This window comes from Canis lupus, chromosome 13 (assembly GCF_048164855.1).
Source record: "Canis lupus baileyi chromosome 13, mCanLup2.hap1, whole genome shotgun sequence".
Classification (NCBI taxonomy): domain Eukaryota; kingdom Metazoa; phylum Chordata; class Mammalia; order Carnivora; family Canidae; genus Canis; species Canis lupus.
In genome coordinates, this window is record NC_132850.1 from 45,929,641 (window position 1) to 45,945,944 (window position 16,304).

Sequence of the window (16,304 nt, forward strand, 5' to 3'; positions counted from 1 at the left end):
GGACCTTTCCGAGCCTGTATAGTCATGACCCTAGTAGTCAATTCCAGTTTAGTAGGACTTCAAGCTATTTCTTGCATCTCTGCCTAAAGGAAATCCTGCCTAAAAGATCACTTCCAGGCTTTGTTTTGTTTTAAGTATTTTAAGGGGTGTTTGCTTTCTGCTAAGAGGTAGCAGCAGCGGCTCTTTCTCCTCTGACCGCCAAAGCCCCAACTTTGCCTTCGGGCCAAACGAGACTCCCGGCTCGGCGCGCGCCGCCGAAGCGCGGCCTTCTTGGGCCCCGCAGGCCGCCGTAGCCCGGAAGGGCGCTCCCCGGCGGCCGCAGAGGCGCGCCGCCCGCTCCGCCAGTTTCACTTTCGGTTTCGCCCGGGCTTCGGCGGAGGCCGGAGCTGCGCGCCACCTGGAGCGGGGGTTTGGGTCCCGGCCGCCAGGTGAGCCGGGCGGCCGCGCGGGCGGCGGGGGCCCCGGTGTTCGCTGGCCCGGGGTGGGTGCGGGGAGCGGCAGCCGGGAGGCGGGCCGCGCGGACCCCAGGGGCCCGGCCCAGAGCCCCCCGGAGGGGCGCTGGACCCCGCGGGCGCCCGCCGCAGCCTCCCCGCGCCGCCGACTCGCCTTCCGGGACCGGGACCGGGGCTGCTGGCGGGGTCCTCGCCGGCGGGTGGGCGGGAGAGCGGGCCGCGGGGCCCCGTGGGCCGCGCCGGGTTCCGAGGGCTCCGGGGCCGCCGCGGCCACCTTACCGGGGCCTGGGGCCTCGGGCCGCGGGCGCCCGCAGGGTACGGCGTCGAGTCCTGGCGCCGGGGCTGCCGCGGATGAGCGCGCGCGGCCGGAGCAGGGGATGGGGCCTTAGGGTGTCCCCCCCCCCCCAATGCCGCAGAGACACAGGCTGTGGAGATCCTGGACTCAGAAGCGCTTAGCGAAGGAAGCCCTATTCACTGAACCCCTTCCATCTTTACTCTTGCACGTGCCACTTCCTGTTTGAGCTACGACTACCTGTGCCCTCCGTTAACAGTACAGAGAGTTGTCCGCTTTCATTGAAAAGTGCCTCTTAAATGTTATTTCTGGTTTTGCGCCTTTTGGTGGGCTACCTGTTCTGTCCTTGTGTAGGTCCCGTAAATTATTCAGCCATTTCCCGACTGTGAGGCATTTAGGGTGTTTGCGAATTTTTGTTTCATCCTAGCATCCCAGGTAGTACTTTGATAAACGTTATTTTTAAAACTGCATTTCGGATGATTCACTTGGATTGATTCTGAGCAAGGACATTTTTACAATAGGTGCTGTGCCCCAGTAAGGTCTCTTCAGATCTACATACCCCTTGCCAAATTGTTTTCCAGGAGAGTTTTAGCAGTTTGCATTTCATGTAAGGTTGTGCCTGTTTTCACCAAAAGTATGATAGCTCATAATATGTATTTCTAACACGTCACCCTCACTTTTTTTTTTTTTTTTTTTTTTTTATGGTGGTGTTTCATAATGCCAATTGCTTGAATTTTGTGCAGGAGTCTAGAGAATTATCTTGGGTTTGTGTGTGTGTGTGTGTGTGTGTGTGTGTGTAAAAGTATTACTGGAGTTCCTGCATAGGCTGACAATGTTAGAGCAGGATGATCTCTTAAGTGGTCATCCAGCATAACTCCCTTATTTTGCAGATGAGGAACCTGGGGCCTTGAGAGGTGAAATGATGAGTTCTCCAAGGTATACAGCTAAATTAAGTAGCAGAACTGGGATTAGAATTCAGGTTTCCCATCTCCCAAGTGAGTACTCCTTATGCTGCATTGGGTGGTCTCTCACTAAACTGTGGCATACTTGTATGAGCATTTTTAAAAATCTTGGCATCACTTGAATTATTTTGTCCTGTTAGAAATAACAGAGATTTTAGTCATCTGAGGGAAGTGTAACACTTGGGAAATTGACCATTTTCAGGACTGGGACTAAGAAATCCATTACTTAAAATGGCAACCCTTCAAGATTTTTTTTTTTAAAGATTTTATTTATTCATTCATGAGAGAGAGAGAGAGGCAGAGGGAGAAGCAGGCTCCATGCAGGGAGCCTGATGCGGGACTCGATCCCAGGACTCCAGGATCACGCCCTGGACCAAAGGCAGGCGCCAAACCGCTGAGCCACCCAAGGATTTCCCCCCCTTCAAGATTTCTTGACAGTTGTTTTTAGATTCCCTTTATGTCAGGATAAAGTATCTAAAAAGTTAGAATTTAAAAAAAAATTAAAAGTTAGAATTTGTACTCGATCATCTGATTAGAATTGAGCTGTTTGTTCTCATTTGTTATACCTTGAAAGTTTTTTAAAACTCCTTGTTGCTTGAATACTAGAGAACAATGGTTTTTTGATAAAGGGTTTATAACAGAGTTTTTCAACCTCAGTTGACATTTTGGGCCGGATAATCCTTTGCTGTGGAGCACTGTCCTGTGCTTTTTAGAATGTTAAGCAACATCCTTGGCCTCTATGTCCTAGCACCACCCTCCTCATTCAAGACAGTCCAGAATGTCTCCAGATGTCCGCATTTGCTTACAGGAATCATTTGGGAAGCTTTATAAAATGTCAGTTACGGTGCCCCTTGCCTGGGGAGTCTGACTAGGAGTAGTAGACTTCAGGAATCTGCATTTTAACAAGCATCTCTGTTGACTCGGATGCAGCTGGTTCTTGTACAACACAGAAACATTTCTATTTTCTTTGTCTTTTATTTGGTGGTCAGTAGCAGAGATATGACTGTGGTATAGCCATTTAAGTGCACAGATGATGCAGTGCTAGTCACTATACCCATAGTTTGCGGGTAGGGGTGAAAGGGACAGGGATTTTCCTTGGCACTGTCCTCAAATGTCTCCCACAGGATTGATTGGCCGGTGAGCTTAGGTTCCTTTTCCCCTGTCTCTGAGAAGCTTAGAACCTACTGTGGGAGACTGATCAACAGGAAAACTGCAGAACAGCCTGCTAAATGGGAAGGGGTGCTCTCTGAGTGCTGGATTCATGGCTGGAGTGAGAGAGGGGAGGAAAGTGGCCCTCTCCTGGATGGGGAGGAGGAATTGGTATGAATCCTTCAGAAGAGGGCTAGGTACCCCCTCTGTCCGAGAAGGGAGATATGTTGAGAGCTGTTTTCAGTGTCTGATGCCCTCAAGTAGGTGAAAGTTTACAGGTAAACATTGCCAAGAAACAAGGATTTGCATGCCTTCTGCTCAGTGATGTAACTCAAAATCACATTAGATGTACTGCTTAACCTTTGACCATTGTATTTCTCCGCAGGCTAGTTTACAGCACTTTGTCACTTGAGGCAGTTTTCCTGCAGTGCTCCTACCCTCCAGCTGGATCTCCCCTACATCTCCATATATGTCTGTGGCCATTCCCCACGCGTAAGGGGAGAATCTAGACATACTCCAAAGGCAGCTTTGAAAGCGCTGAGGCTTTGGGACCAAGCCTTAGTTCTGCTTACCACCTTGCAGGGTTACTGTGAATCACTCGTGAATCTAACAACCAGGCACATAGTTGGATGAATAAAATTTGGTTCTTTTTTCCCTCCATTCTTCTACTAAAAAAAAAATCTCTGCAGGGCAGTTTGCAGATGTTCTTATACTAGACCTCTCAGTAGCTTCTGGCAGAAAATATACTGCCTTTGACTTAATAGCCATTTCTGAAAATAGGTCATTTAAAACAAACCTGAGTAGGAGTCAGGGGAGGGAGAGAGGCATAGAGGTGATTATGGCTTTAATTTTGAAGGGAGAAGTTTTATCAAGGTGACCCTGCAGAAAGGAGGCCTTTTTCCTCTTATGTGTTTATGGTTCAAGAGGCTTTTCTCTTGCTTCAGACATGTCCAGAACTCTGCCTTCTGCCTTAACCAATTTAAAAGATGAACACTTAAAATTACATGAGCCAAGTGATGGGAAAAATTGTGATGTTGAGACCAATTTACTCATACAAAATGGATTTATGGGCAAGTCATTAAGTAACAGTGAGTACCAAGGAAGCCTAATGAAGATGAATGTAGAAGATGTGGTCTCTTAGAGTGATGGATAAAATGCGTTTGAAGCAGCCACCCTCTTTTCAAATAACTTTTGAAATGTATTTTTTTTTCCAAGAGATTTAGCAGAATGTAGATGTCCTGGAGAAAAAAATGACAAGCCTGGTAGTAGTCTTTCCTTTCACGTGGCTTTTGAGGGAGAAAAGACTTGTATAGAAAAGGTGGAGATTGTAAGAGAATAGTGACAGGTTCCACCGAGTACAGCCAGGTAGGGGAATGGCGCTGCCAGAACCAGCTGAGGCGGCTCACTTGCACTGCCTGCGCAGGCCTCTGCCTATCACCCTCTTGTGTTCTTTGCGCCTGACACGGTAGTCCCCAGACTTGCGAGGCATGTGCAGACCGGTTCCTGGGCTCTTCTCCAGACCCACTGAAGCAGAATCTCCAAGTAAGCCCATCGATTCATGCTGGGAAACCGACCTGGCGGCTCAAGTTCAAGCTCTCCCAGCCTGGCTTGGCTTGCCGAGCTTGCCAGGAATGTGGTCCTGCCACACACACCCCGGCTGCATATGCATACACACACACACACACACACACACACACGCCTGCCACACACACCCTGGCTACACACACACATACATACATGCCTGCCACACACACACACACACCGGCTACATTTCATTCTCTTGGCTGCAACATTTTCTCCTCAATCCCAAACACATGTCCAGTGCTTTTGCTAGGATTTCTGTCCTTTCAGACTCGGCCCTCCTTTTCCTTCCCACTCAACGCTGGTGTCACCTCCAGAAAGCCCTTGCCCTGCCCAGCCTGTGCTCAGGGAGCTGCTTTCTCTGTGCACTTGTCTCTGCATAATTCTATCCCAAGACATACAGCTTTTAAAAAGTTCTCCATTGATGTGTTTCTGTGCCCGCTTTGGAGTGTACCCTCTGAGGGCCCGAGGCTATGTGGAACATGTTAACAACGTTGCACCCATAGCCTGTGCACCTGACCCTTTGATGCTGAACGAAAGTTTGAGGTATGGAACACCTTCAGGAAGAGAGTGATGCTAATCCGAGTAAACATGTGGCTTCGTGACAGAGCTGTGACCTTTGATGAGCTTAGAAGAGAAGAGTTTTACCTATTCTTTTTTAAAAAAAATGAAGAAATAAGATGAATAATGTTTTTTAAAAATAGCTAATACCAGCATTTATCTAGGCCTGTATTTTTTTCTGTATTAACTTTTAACTTTGGACACAGGGTAGTTAATAATATTCCTGTCAACTAGATTTTCACATGACCATACATCTCAGTGATTCTTTAAAAAAATCTTTTTATAAAGATTTTATTTATTTGAGAGAGAGAGAGACAGACAGACAGACCATGTACAAGCAAGGTGAGTGGCAGAGGGAGAGGGAGAAGCAGGCTCCCCCCAGAGCAGGGAGCCTGATGCAGGACTCCATCCCAGGACCCTGGGATCATGATCTGAGATGAAGGCAGACATTAAACCAACTGAGCCACCCAGGCGTCTGCCTCCTTAGTGTTTATTTTTTGTTTTGTTTTTTCAACACAAAGTAAACAGCTAGTTTCATCTCAGTCTTGTACCTAGAAAGAAAGTACCATCATGGGATTTTGCATACGATAGGAAATGGACCTGACTCATGAGCTGAGTCTCAATCAGGCCCTTAGAGTTTATAGTCTCTCTAGACCTGTTCAGCCACAAAACAGCACGTGTTTGGGACATAAATAAGGCAGTTTATAGATGAATGGGAAGATTTGTTTGTTTTTACTAAACTCATCAAGAGTACTGAGTCTGTTACAGGATTTACTTTGTAACATTTTTTCTTGCACTCACAACAGTGTAAATAAAATTGTGTGGTCTGAGTCTGGAATGAATAGTGGTCGTCCTGAATAGTAGTTGTAATTCCAGATATTGACTGAGACTCTAACTAAAAACAAAAAAACAAGAACAACAACAACAACAAAAAGAAAACCTGGCAATCCAGTTAAATTAAAATTTGCTGAGTAAAATAATTAGCTGATCCCATTTGATCCCATCTTTCAAACCTTGGGGAGATGGAATACAGAATGGTCCAAAGAACAGCCCCCAATTTAAGAATACTTTGTGAAATTTGCATTTTCTTTTATTTAACTTAAGATGTTGACTTTTTGTAATTAAAGAGAATTATTTCACTTAAATTGTAATCACTTTTGTTTACTCACACCCTTTGAACAAGAGTTTAAATTCTTCTGGATTTTAAGTTCTTTAAGGTCAGAACTTGTGTGAATGCCATGTTTTTGAATTTCCCAGAAAATATGTGTGGACATGTATGTATTTGTTGAAGAAATGAAAAGCCATTAACTGAGCATTCTAGCTTACCCAGACTGCTTAAGCTGGCACAGATTCACTGTGAGAAAAATCTCCAAACGATGTTCCTGAACTTGTACTCAGATCATGGAGTGGCTGAGAGAAGTAAGCAGTGCTGTTTATGAAAGAAAATGTTATAAAAATCCTGATTAAAAACGATTTGAGTTCTTGAGGAGAGTCCTTAAAATATTGTATCCATACTGATTTTTTAAAAAAATTTAAAAAATATTTTATTTATTTATTCATGAGAGACAGAGAGAGAGAGGCAGAGACACAGGCAGAGGGAGAAACAGGCTCCATGCAGAGAGCCCGATGTGGGACTTCCTCCTTGGTCTCCAGGATCAGGCCCTGGGCTGAAGGCAGAGCTAAACTGCTGAGCCATGGGGTTGCTCTCCATACGGATTGTTAAGTGTCCGTACTATATGGCTACTAAATGGCAGTGAGCTGAATTTGAAACAAAAACATTTTCCAAAGTCCTTTTGCTGGCAGTTTTTGCTTAAGTAACTACAGTTTTGTTACATTTGTTTACCAAAATATTTTGAGACAGGAAACTGTTGTATAACAAGATGAATTTGGAAAGGAGTGATTCGCAACTATGTATGTTTGATTAGGGTATGTAATGTTCTGTCTGTATTTCAGACTCCTATTCTTGAATTTCAAGACTTTTTTTACTAAAAGGCAACCTGTGGAAAGGGAAAAGATATTGCAAATGACATTTCTGATAAAGGGTTAGTATACAAAAAAAAAAAAGAGTTAGTATACAAAATATAGAAAGAACTTCTAAAACTCAACACCCCAAAACCAAATAATACAATTAAAAAATGGGCAGAAGATATGAACAGACATTTCTCCAAAGAAGACACACAGATGGCCAACAGACACTTGAAAACATGCTCAGTGTCACTAATTATCAAGGAGATGCAAATCAAAACTACAATGAGATATTACCTCATACCTGTCAGAATGACTAAAATCAACAACACAAGAAACAAGTATTGATGAGAATGTGGGGGAAAAGGAACACTCGTGTGCTATAGGTAGGCATGTAAACTGTTGTAGCCACTCTGGAAAACTGTATGGAGATTCCTCAAAAAGTTAAAAATAGAACTACCCCATGATCCAGCAATCACACTAGGTATTTACCCAAAGAATACAAAAATACTAATTCAAAGGGATACATGCACCCCGTTGTTCATAGAGCATTATCTGCCATAGCCAAACTATGGAAGTAGCCCAAGTGTTCATCAACTGATGAATGGGTAAAGAAGAGGTGGTGTGTGTGTGTGGTGTGTGGTGTGTATGAAACAGGATATTAGCCATAAAAAGGAATGAAATCTTGCCATTTGCAGTGACATGGATGGAGCTAGAGAGTATTATGATAAGTGAAATAAGCCAGTTAGAGAAAGACAAATACCATATGATTTTACTCATGTAGAATTTAAGAAACAGAACAAACAAAGGGGAAAAAAGAGCGAACCAAGAACTAGACCCTTAACTACAGAGAACACAGTGACCAGAGGGGAGGTGGGTGGGGGGATGGGTGAAATAGGGGATAGGAATTAAGGAATGCACTTGAAATGGACACTGGATGATTAAAATAAAAACTTTTTTTAAAAATACTTTTTTCTTAATTAAATAGAGTGTATATCTGCTCTAATTGTAATAGAGTAAATAGCAACTGCAATAGCAACTTTCAGGAGGCTGTATAAGGTGGTGATTAAGAGCATGGGCTGGTCATCCACTTACTAGCTGTGTGACCAGAGCAGGACCTCTGTGTCTATTTCTTCATCTGTTGAATGAAGATTAAAAACAACACCTACCTCATAGGGTAGTGAATTTTAAATGGATTAAAACATAAAAAGTGCTTAGGTAAGTGCTGGCATGGCATATAGTACACTCAGATACTAGCTCTCAATTATGCTTATAATTATTTTTAGAAACACTCTTTTGGCATCAGCTGATTGTAAATATGTCTACATTATATAACATAGACTTTAAAATGTGATTGTTTTGAGCTTGAATGTTGGTTATATCACATTTGAGGGCAAATTATTTCAGCTTTTTGTGCTTTTATTGTCATTAGCAGAATGGAGATATTAAGACTTTCTTTCCAGTGTTCTTATAAAGATTAAATGGGATCATGTTTATTAGGATCTCAGCAGAGTGGCTCAGTATAGACTAAGCATCCAGTAAATGAGGGAGGTGGCAGTGGTTGTAATGGGTATCCTGACGGTGTGAGACAGTAGTGACAAGTGATTAAGAACAGGGGCTCTGTTAACGGAGCTGTGGTGTAGGGTTGCTGTGGGATAACCAACTGAAGTCATGCATTAGCTTAGTATCTGGCTGGTAGTAAGTACTGAAAACGTGCTAGCTGTCGTGTTGTAATAGTAGCGAATAATGTTGAGTTATGTGTGCTCTTTTGATACTTGATTTCCTATAAATATGTTGAAGGCTTCAGGGCTTTTTTTGAGTTTTGAGTAAATGATTAACTTTTGTCTTGGCTTTTATTGCTCCTTTTCAGATTTCTGATCAGGATTGTTAAAATGAGTCTACGGAAGCAAACCCCCAGTGACTTCTTAAAGCAAATCATCGGACGACCAGTTGTGGTAAAATTGAATTCTGGAGTGGATTATCGAGGTAATATTTTCATGCTTCGTCCTCACTGGTGCAACTAAATAAGTAAATATGACTTAACTGGTTTTTATTAAGCTCTTGAACATACCCAGTCAAATGAAGAAGCAGTGGTTACCAGCAGGTTTTGTGCCCATTTCTTTTTCCACTGCTGAGATGGTTGCCTTTCGAGACAAGGTGGAAAGCAGTGTGTGTGCTTCTGACTTCCGGTGTGATTTGTGTGACTGCTGTCACCTGTCTCTGCTTTGAGACCGTATGTGTACGTCCTAGTAACAGCCAGGATTCTCAGCCACCTCAGGCATGAATAACTGGAGATGGAAGAACACCTGTCATGGCAGCCTTTGTTTTTGCCCAAGTATTCAAGAGGGACAAGCAACTATTTAGACAGTGTCACCTTACAGCCTGAACTCCCCACCCTTCCGGTGTGCATGCTATCCAAGTACTCCTTCCCATTCGTTTAGAGGATGCTTTTTTTTTTTTTTTTTTAGATTTTACTTATTCATTCATGAGAGACAGAGAGAGAGAGAGAAACAGAGACACAGCCAGAAGGAGAAGCAGGCTCCACACAGGGACCCCGATGCAGGACTGGATCCCGGGACTCCAGGATCCTGCCCTGGGCCAAAGACAGGCGCTAAACCGCTGAGCCACCCAGGGATCCCCTGAGAATGCTCTTTTTAAGAGGCTGTGACACTACTGAAATTAACTTCGCAGGAGGAATGGTATCAAATGCCATTTTTTAAAAAGTTACTGAAACCCTAATCTTCCAAAATTTAATGTGTTAATTATCTGGAATTTTTCCCCAGGTACGGATTACTCATTCATTAGCAGAGTAAAGCCTTTTCTTGTCTCTTTTCTGAATGAGGATGCTAATTTTGAGCTTTTTCCTCTTTCCACTCTTGCAAGCTTAATTTTTCTGAGAACCTCCTATGTGTCCAGTGTGTGCTAATCATTTCAGTTTCCAATTTATCTTCACATAAATCCTTTGAGATGTCTGCTTGTCCCTACCTAGCACGGGAGGAGCTAGGACTCCCAACTCAAGCCTGACTTAAAAGCCTTGTTAAGAAGCCACTCTGCTGTTTATGTACTGCTTTAGTTTCTTGACATCAATAACCCAGTTTAATTTTATTTTTATAGTGGAAACTAATGGATTTATACTGAATACTGAGGTATAAAGTCTCTATGTACTGCTTCATACCCATGAACGTTTGATGAGCACAGAGGAGAGAATAGACTTTAAGAGATTTGAGCATATTCAACAGTTGGTTAGGGTGGGGACATTGTGTTCAGTATCTTCTCAGAACCCACTTCACTGAGGAGTTCAGCCGGCCTAGCCTGACTTTTTTCTCTATACTCGTTAGGGATAATATTTTTATTTGTAAAGGTAGTATATGAATTTTTCTTTTTTTTTTTTTTTCATTTCATCTCTCTTTTCTAAAGAATTTCAAAGCAAATAATGAAGAAAAATATACAGAAGAAAGCAGTCTCCCCAAATTCTACCATCCAGAGAGAATCAGGCTAACCAGTTTGGACCTGAATCCATATAAGCATAATTTCATATAAATGGGATCAGCTCTGCATACATTGATTTTTTTTCTTTTTACATTAAAAAAATATATTCAGTTCTCTGACAATATAGAATGTTTAATGCTGTATAGGAGTACCTTATGGGGATGTACCACAGTTCTGTTTTTGTTTTTAACCAATTTCCTATTGATGGATGTGTAGGTGTTTACCAGTGTTTTTTTTACTATTTTAAGTAAACAGCTTTTCTCCTTTGACATGTATCCAAGTATTTCTTTAAAATAAATTCCCTAGGCTAGGATTTCTGTGTTAATGAGTGTGCCAAGTGGCCCTCCCCTCAAGGCAGATGGGCTTATTCTTCTGTGGGTTCTCACCAACCCCTTCTTTTCAGCTTTTCCATTCTAATTGGCAACAAGTGCTAGTTTCATTTTATTTGTTTTTTTTTTTTTTTGTTTACTAGAGAGGTTGGAGGCCTTTCACATGGCTAGTCACTGTCATGATTAAATTTTAAAAACCCAGCTCTTTGTAGCAATTTCTCTTAAATTTTGAAGAAAACTTTTTTTTTTCCTGTTCTTCCTGGTACTTTATCCCTTTAGAGACAATGACAACCTCCTGGCCTTTTTCTTAAATCAACCTTTGCAAGGAGAATACATAACTTTTTACTAGTGAATATTTCATTTTGAAATGCTTTGGGTTAACTTTCAAACATTTGCATATCATGCTTTGGAAGTTTCTTGCTCACTTAGGATTGTGGCTTAGATATAAAATAATACAGTAGGAAATAAACAGGAAAGTTATATCTTAGGCTTTCTTTTGATGGAAAATAATTGTTAGTAATTGTTCAAATCTATTCTGATTATTTGAAAGTGTACAGCTTCTAGCAGAATTCCTTCAGATTAATGTCGTGTGTTCTCATTACACAATTTGGAAAAGAAACATTTTTGTTTAGAGGCAAATGAGGGCAGAGGCAGGGAGTGAGGAGCATATTAACGAAGTGAGACTAAATGAAGCTATCGATTTGGCTAATTGTATCAAACTTGTAGTATTCTTAATTTTTTTTTTCTAGATATTACCGCTTGAAGTTAGAGACTCGGAGGCTTCTATATTTTCATCTTTTGAAAAAAATTATCAGGGCACATTGTGCACAATTTATACCATCTCAACACAATTAAAAAGATTGACTCAAACAGTTTCCCTTAAAAGCTCTTTAGAATGTTTTTGGCCATTTTTCTATATTAGTCTGGATTTGAAAATATTCTAAGTGTAACAAAACAGAAAGGGATGTGTTATAATGCAATATGGTGCCCTGTCTTCTCAAGCTGCTCTTCACTGTGAGTCACAGCTTTAAGTTGTTCCTTCAGGAGCACCTGCTATCTCCTCTTCTATTATTTTAACAGATTGTGGAGACTTCCTCTTAACCCTGGAGTACATTCATCTGCTGCAGTAGATGTTGCAAAAGAATGCAGTAAATCTGCCAGACTCATATTTTACTTAGTGGCTAAAGTAAGACATGCCCCCTGGAAGTGAGGAGCCTTGGCCAGTGGTCATTTGTTCGTGCATAATTGCCCACTCCTGATTTTAGCTTTCAAAGAATGGTATTTTATTTGGAGTGTGCTCGTTATGTTATTTTTGTGAAGGCTTTAGAACTTGCTGTGATCACACGTCCCATGAAGCAAGTGATAGTTTGATGTTTTCCCTGTTAGCAATGCATCCATGTCTGCTTTCACACTGTATGCTTCTTAGCCTTCATTCACATTGGCATAGAATGAAACTATTGAGTTTCACTTACAGCGTGAATTTTTATATTAAGGATGTGAGAGCTAACAAATAATGAGATTGTCAGCTCTAAGGTGTACCCTGTAATTTTCAACTCTTATTTGCCTTGTATATCTTCTCTTTGACTAAATCTGCCTCCAGGGGTCCTGGCTTGCCTGGATGGCTACATGAATATAGCCTTGGAGCAGACGGAAGAATATGTAAATGGACAGCTGAAGAATAAGTATGGTGATGCATTTATCCGTGGAAACAATGGTAATAATCTCTCGCTGTACAGTTGTGCAACATCCCCAAAGAAGCCTTTTTGTCTATAATCAGGATCCCCCGCAGATTTTCTACATAATTCAAAAGTTTAGTTTTCGTTTTGCTTTGTTTATTTTTAACTTCTTCTATCTCAGATCTTTACTGTGGCTAGTTTTTTTAGGATGCTTCATAGAATTTTGGAATAGACATTCTCACCTTCCCTCTCTCCTCTAACAAGGACCTGAGGGGCAGTAGGACACTGATTCAGAACCCTGAGTACAGTTTATTACATTCCCCCAGCACTGCCTCTCACATCAGAAGTTGGAGCTGTAAGAGTGGCCACTCTTGCCCCATTATCTTTGGTTTGCATCATTTTGCAGTTAGCCTGTCCTGATTGGCCTTTCTCTCTTAAATGTTCAGATGCTTTTTGTGGAGGTTGGCCTCCTTTAGTTTGGCAAAATGACAAAATAGGAAAAATGATTCTAAAGTTGATCTGCTTCTTAACAACCAGTACATTGCTATGAATGTTATGACTACTTTTAAGTTCCTTGTTTGAAAGAATTAGCAATGAAGTCATATTTGAATTTCTCAGGGGGAAGAGGAAAACATCAAAACTGAGAAAATTATCCTTTGACTCATCCCTCCCCCGTTTTGATCCCATCCCCCAAATGCAGCTCTGGGGCTCCTGAGTTTGGGGTTTTTATTGATGTGCATTCTTTAGTTCTGGGTAATTTCTTCCTCCCCCCTTATTAACAGTTGGGTCTCTGCACTGAACTAAATATCCCAACTTTTATTATAGATATTTCTATCTCTAGTTCTTATAGTACCGTATTTCTTCACATCCTATCTCTGTATAGATCTTTTGTTGGCTTTTTATCCCTCTCGGCATGTATAATTTCCTGTTTTTTTACATTAGTTTTATTTTACTCCCTCCATTTATTGGAAATGTTATGATCTTTCACCATCTAGACAGCTTAGAGCAGCAGTCACCTGTGAGTGGTGACAGGCTAGATCCTGTCACATGGACACTACCTCCAGGGTGTGTCCAGTTTCCTGGGCATGTTTCTACCATCATTCTGACACTTCCCATCATATAACTTTTTCCATGATGAAATCAGTGGTAGTTATCTTTAGACTCCCAGATTCATATCCTTGTCTCTTAAGAAGGATTCTATTTAATCTGTGCTATGTTCTTTGATCAAGATACCTCTGAATGTTCACTTTGAATGGACGTGTCAGAGTCTGAGTAGGCATGGAGGTGGGAAGGGCAGAACACCTCTGGTGAAAGCCTGACCACAGTCACCTAGTTATTAAGTTTTGTCTCATTCTTAGGTACCACATATCCCAAGGAGTTCATTTTGGGTGGTCATGAGGGCTTGCTGAGCAAACTTTTGGATAACACCAAAGGTTGATACTTTAAAAGGGAATTCAGAATAAAGATTTTAGTATTTAAAAACAAAGCAAAAAACTCCTCAGCTCTTGTTTATCTTGTTGTAATTAAATAGTAAATAGCAGGTTTAAAGTTTATATTGGAAAGATGGATGAAAAAAATTTTTTTTGAAGATTTTATTCATTCATTCATGAGGGACACAGAGGCAGAGACATAGGCAGAGGGAGAAGCAGGCTCCACGCAGGGAGCCTAATGTGGCAGTCGATCCTGGGACTCTGGGATCACACCCTGAGCCGAAGGCAGACGCTCAACTGCTGAGCCAGGTGTCCCTGAAAATATGTTTTTAATTGTTAACTTGAAGTTTAGTCTGGTAGATTTAATGTTACTACAGGCAGAATTATTATAAAACGTCCTTAGATTCCACGGATTTTCACGTCCATTTTATTTTATTCTCTTGGTCACGATTTGCAGTCAAATGTATAGTGAACACTAGAACACAGTCCTTGTAAGACATCAAACCCAGGTCTCGGTTCTTCAAATTTGGTTTTTAATATCATAGAATTTATTGTGCAGTATGAAAAATCCCTTCCAATTTGCAGAGATGTTAGACCAAAATCTTTTTGCTTTTAAAACTTGCTATTATGATACTTTAGCACATGTTTTTTTTTTTTCAGCGTATTTATTTTTTTCTTTCCAGTATTGTATATAAGTACACAGAAGAGAAGGATGTGAAGATGCCAAGAGGACAATCCTTTTCACACTTGGATATATTTTTTGTATGAGGGTTTTTGTTTTGTTTTGTTTTGTTTTTTGGTTCTTTTGTGATTTGTTCTATTTCATAATAGTTGGCAATTTTTCACTGACATGCGAGTGAGCGAAGGGCACAAAATTGTGGATGTAGTGTAAAGAGCTCCTCCATATTTAAGTTCCAGGCATCTTCTTTTCCCTCTGTGTCAGTGTGCAGAACACAAATGAATAAAAAAAGAAAATCCATTTCTCTGTACGTGATTTTTAACTCAAGTCTCAAGCAGTGTCATTTGATTTGGTTTGCTTTACCCTGTGTCTGAGGAAGGATGCATACGATGATAACTAAAACATTTTAGAGATGTCCTCCGCTTATCCCATCTCCTTTGGCTTGCCACACAAAATGCTCGAGTGAAAGCGTTCTACAGAGGCATCCAGTTTCCATCAGAGGCCGTAAGGGGTTTGTGAAGTCAGAGGTTCAGCCTCCGATTCCGTCACCCAGATAGAAAATAGAGCTGGGGACCTAAGGCTGGCACTTCCACAAAGGAAGTGGGACTCTGCATGGAGCTGGGGGAAAGTCTGAAGGTTAGTGATATCCCAGTTAGCTTGCTAGATTTTCTTGCCTTCTTTCAAGAGCATGGGCATCAATATCGTTCTCTAATTTTTATGGAACACAGTAGGAGAGGAGCCAGTTGTGTACCGCCATCTGTCTGGCAGTCTTGTAGATTAAAGCAAAGCCTGGACTTTCGTAAACTTACTCAGGTTCCAGTTGGTGAACAGTGGTTGGGGGGGAATTTCTCCTCACCCCCGGCTCAGGGAGGGGCTCTCAGGCCGCCTTTCTCTCAGATCCAAGCTGGGTTGGGGTGTGATGTTGTCCCGGAGCAGCGCACCAAGCATTCACATTGTTTGGCACAAGGCGGCCCCCTCTGCATTATGGGACTCCTGCTGCGAGGGTTTTTACAGTTTATTAATGAGATTTCCACAACCCTGCTTTATCCTCTGAGCAGTGTATGCAGTCTCTAGGAACAGCAAATATATCTGGGCACTGAGGTTGAATGAACAGCAGACAATTGTGTGAATGTTATATTGGCCTTCCTTCTCCCTCCCTCCCCAAGCAAAACAGCATTCCTGTTCCAGGACCCGGTGGTGTGATTTTAAACAATTGCTTGGTTGAAGGATGTGGGGGCAGGACAGGGAAGGAGGGAAGAAAGGGGTGGTGCTGGTTCTGGAGAAGTGTATGTGGCCTTTAGTCTTGTTTTATTTTAAAGATCAGAGTAATTGGAAACAATTATTTTTTAATAACTCAGGAAAGGTGAACAGAAACATTTCACAAGGTTTTACTGTGTGCACACCAAAAAGAAAACACTTTATGCTATGCTTCAATAATTTATCACTTCTTGACAGGGGCTTGAAAAGGGTTCAGTCAGTAAGTACAAATCACCAGGACAACTTTTTTTCCCAAGTGGCGTATCAATCATAAACAACCCCCAGATCCCAGGTTTGAAACAACAAATGATGCTCACTCAGGCTCTACATCTGCAGGGGCCAGTCTGCCTCTGCCCGTTATGGTCACCCTAGGCTCAGGCTGGGGGAGGCGGGATCCTGAGTTTCTACCGTCTCTGTGTGACTCCAGGCTTGGTGCTACAGCAGAGGAGCAGAAACAGTCACGCCTGGGCTCTGAGATGCTT

The 16,304-nt window shown here is 41.9% G+C and overlaps 1 protein-coding gene across 2 annotated transcripts; it reads left to right on the forward strand.

Annotated features, from left to right (window-relative positions):
- Positions 1-164: 164 nt before the first annotated feature.
- LSM6 (LSM6 homolog, U6 small nuclear RNA and mRNA degradation associated) lies at positions 165-14,865 on the forward strand. 2 transcript variants are annotated; one of them, XM_072773507.1, is made up of 5 exons: positions 289-428; positions 1,635-1,739; positions 8,833-8,948; positions 12,381-12,494; positions 14,570-14,865. In XM_072773507.1, the coding sequence occupies exons 3-5, from the start codon at positions 8,855-8,857 to the stop codon at positions 14,602-14,604; spliced, it is 243 nt and encodes an 80-aa protein (XP_072629608.1). In that variant the 5' UTR covers positions 289-428; positions 1,635-1,739; positions 8,833-8,854; the 3' UTR covers positions 14,605-14,865. The 2 variants fall into 2 exon arrangements, with proteins under 2 accessions (XP_072629607.1, XP_072629608.1); XM_072773506.1 differs by lacking the exon at positions 1,635-1,739 and having other exon boundaries at positions 165-428.
- The last annotated feature ends 1,439 nt before the right edge of the window (positions 14,866-16,304 follow it).

Bases quoted from the DNA above. Each gene is read 5' to 3' on its own strand.
- LSM6 (XM_072773506.1), top strand. From the start codon at position 8,855: ATGAGTCTACGGAAGCAAACCCCCAGTGACTTCTTAAAGCAAATCATC. The intron at 8,949-12,380 runs GTAATATTTTCA...ATCTGCCTCCAG, and splicing joins TTCTGGAGTGGATTATCGAG to GGGTCCTGGCTTGCCTGGAT. The intron at 12,495-14,569 runs GTAATAATCTCT...TTTTCTTTCCAG, and splicing joins ATTTATCCGTGGAAACAATG to TATTGTATATAAGTACACAG.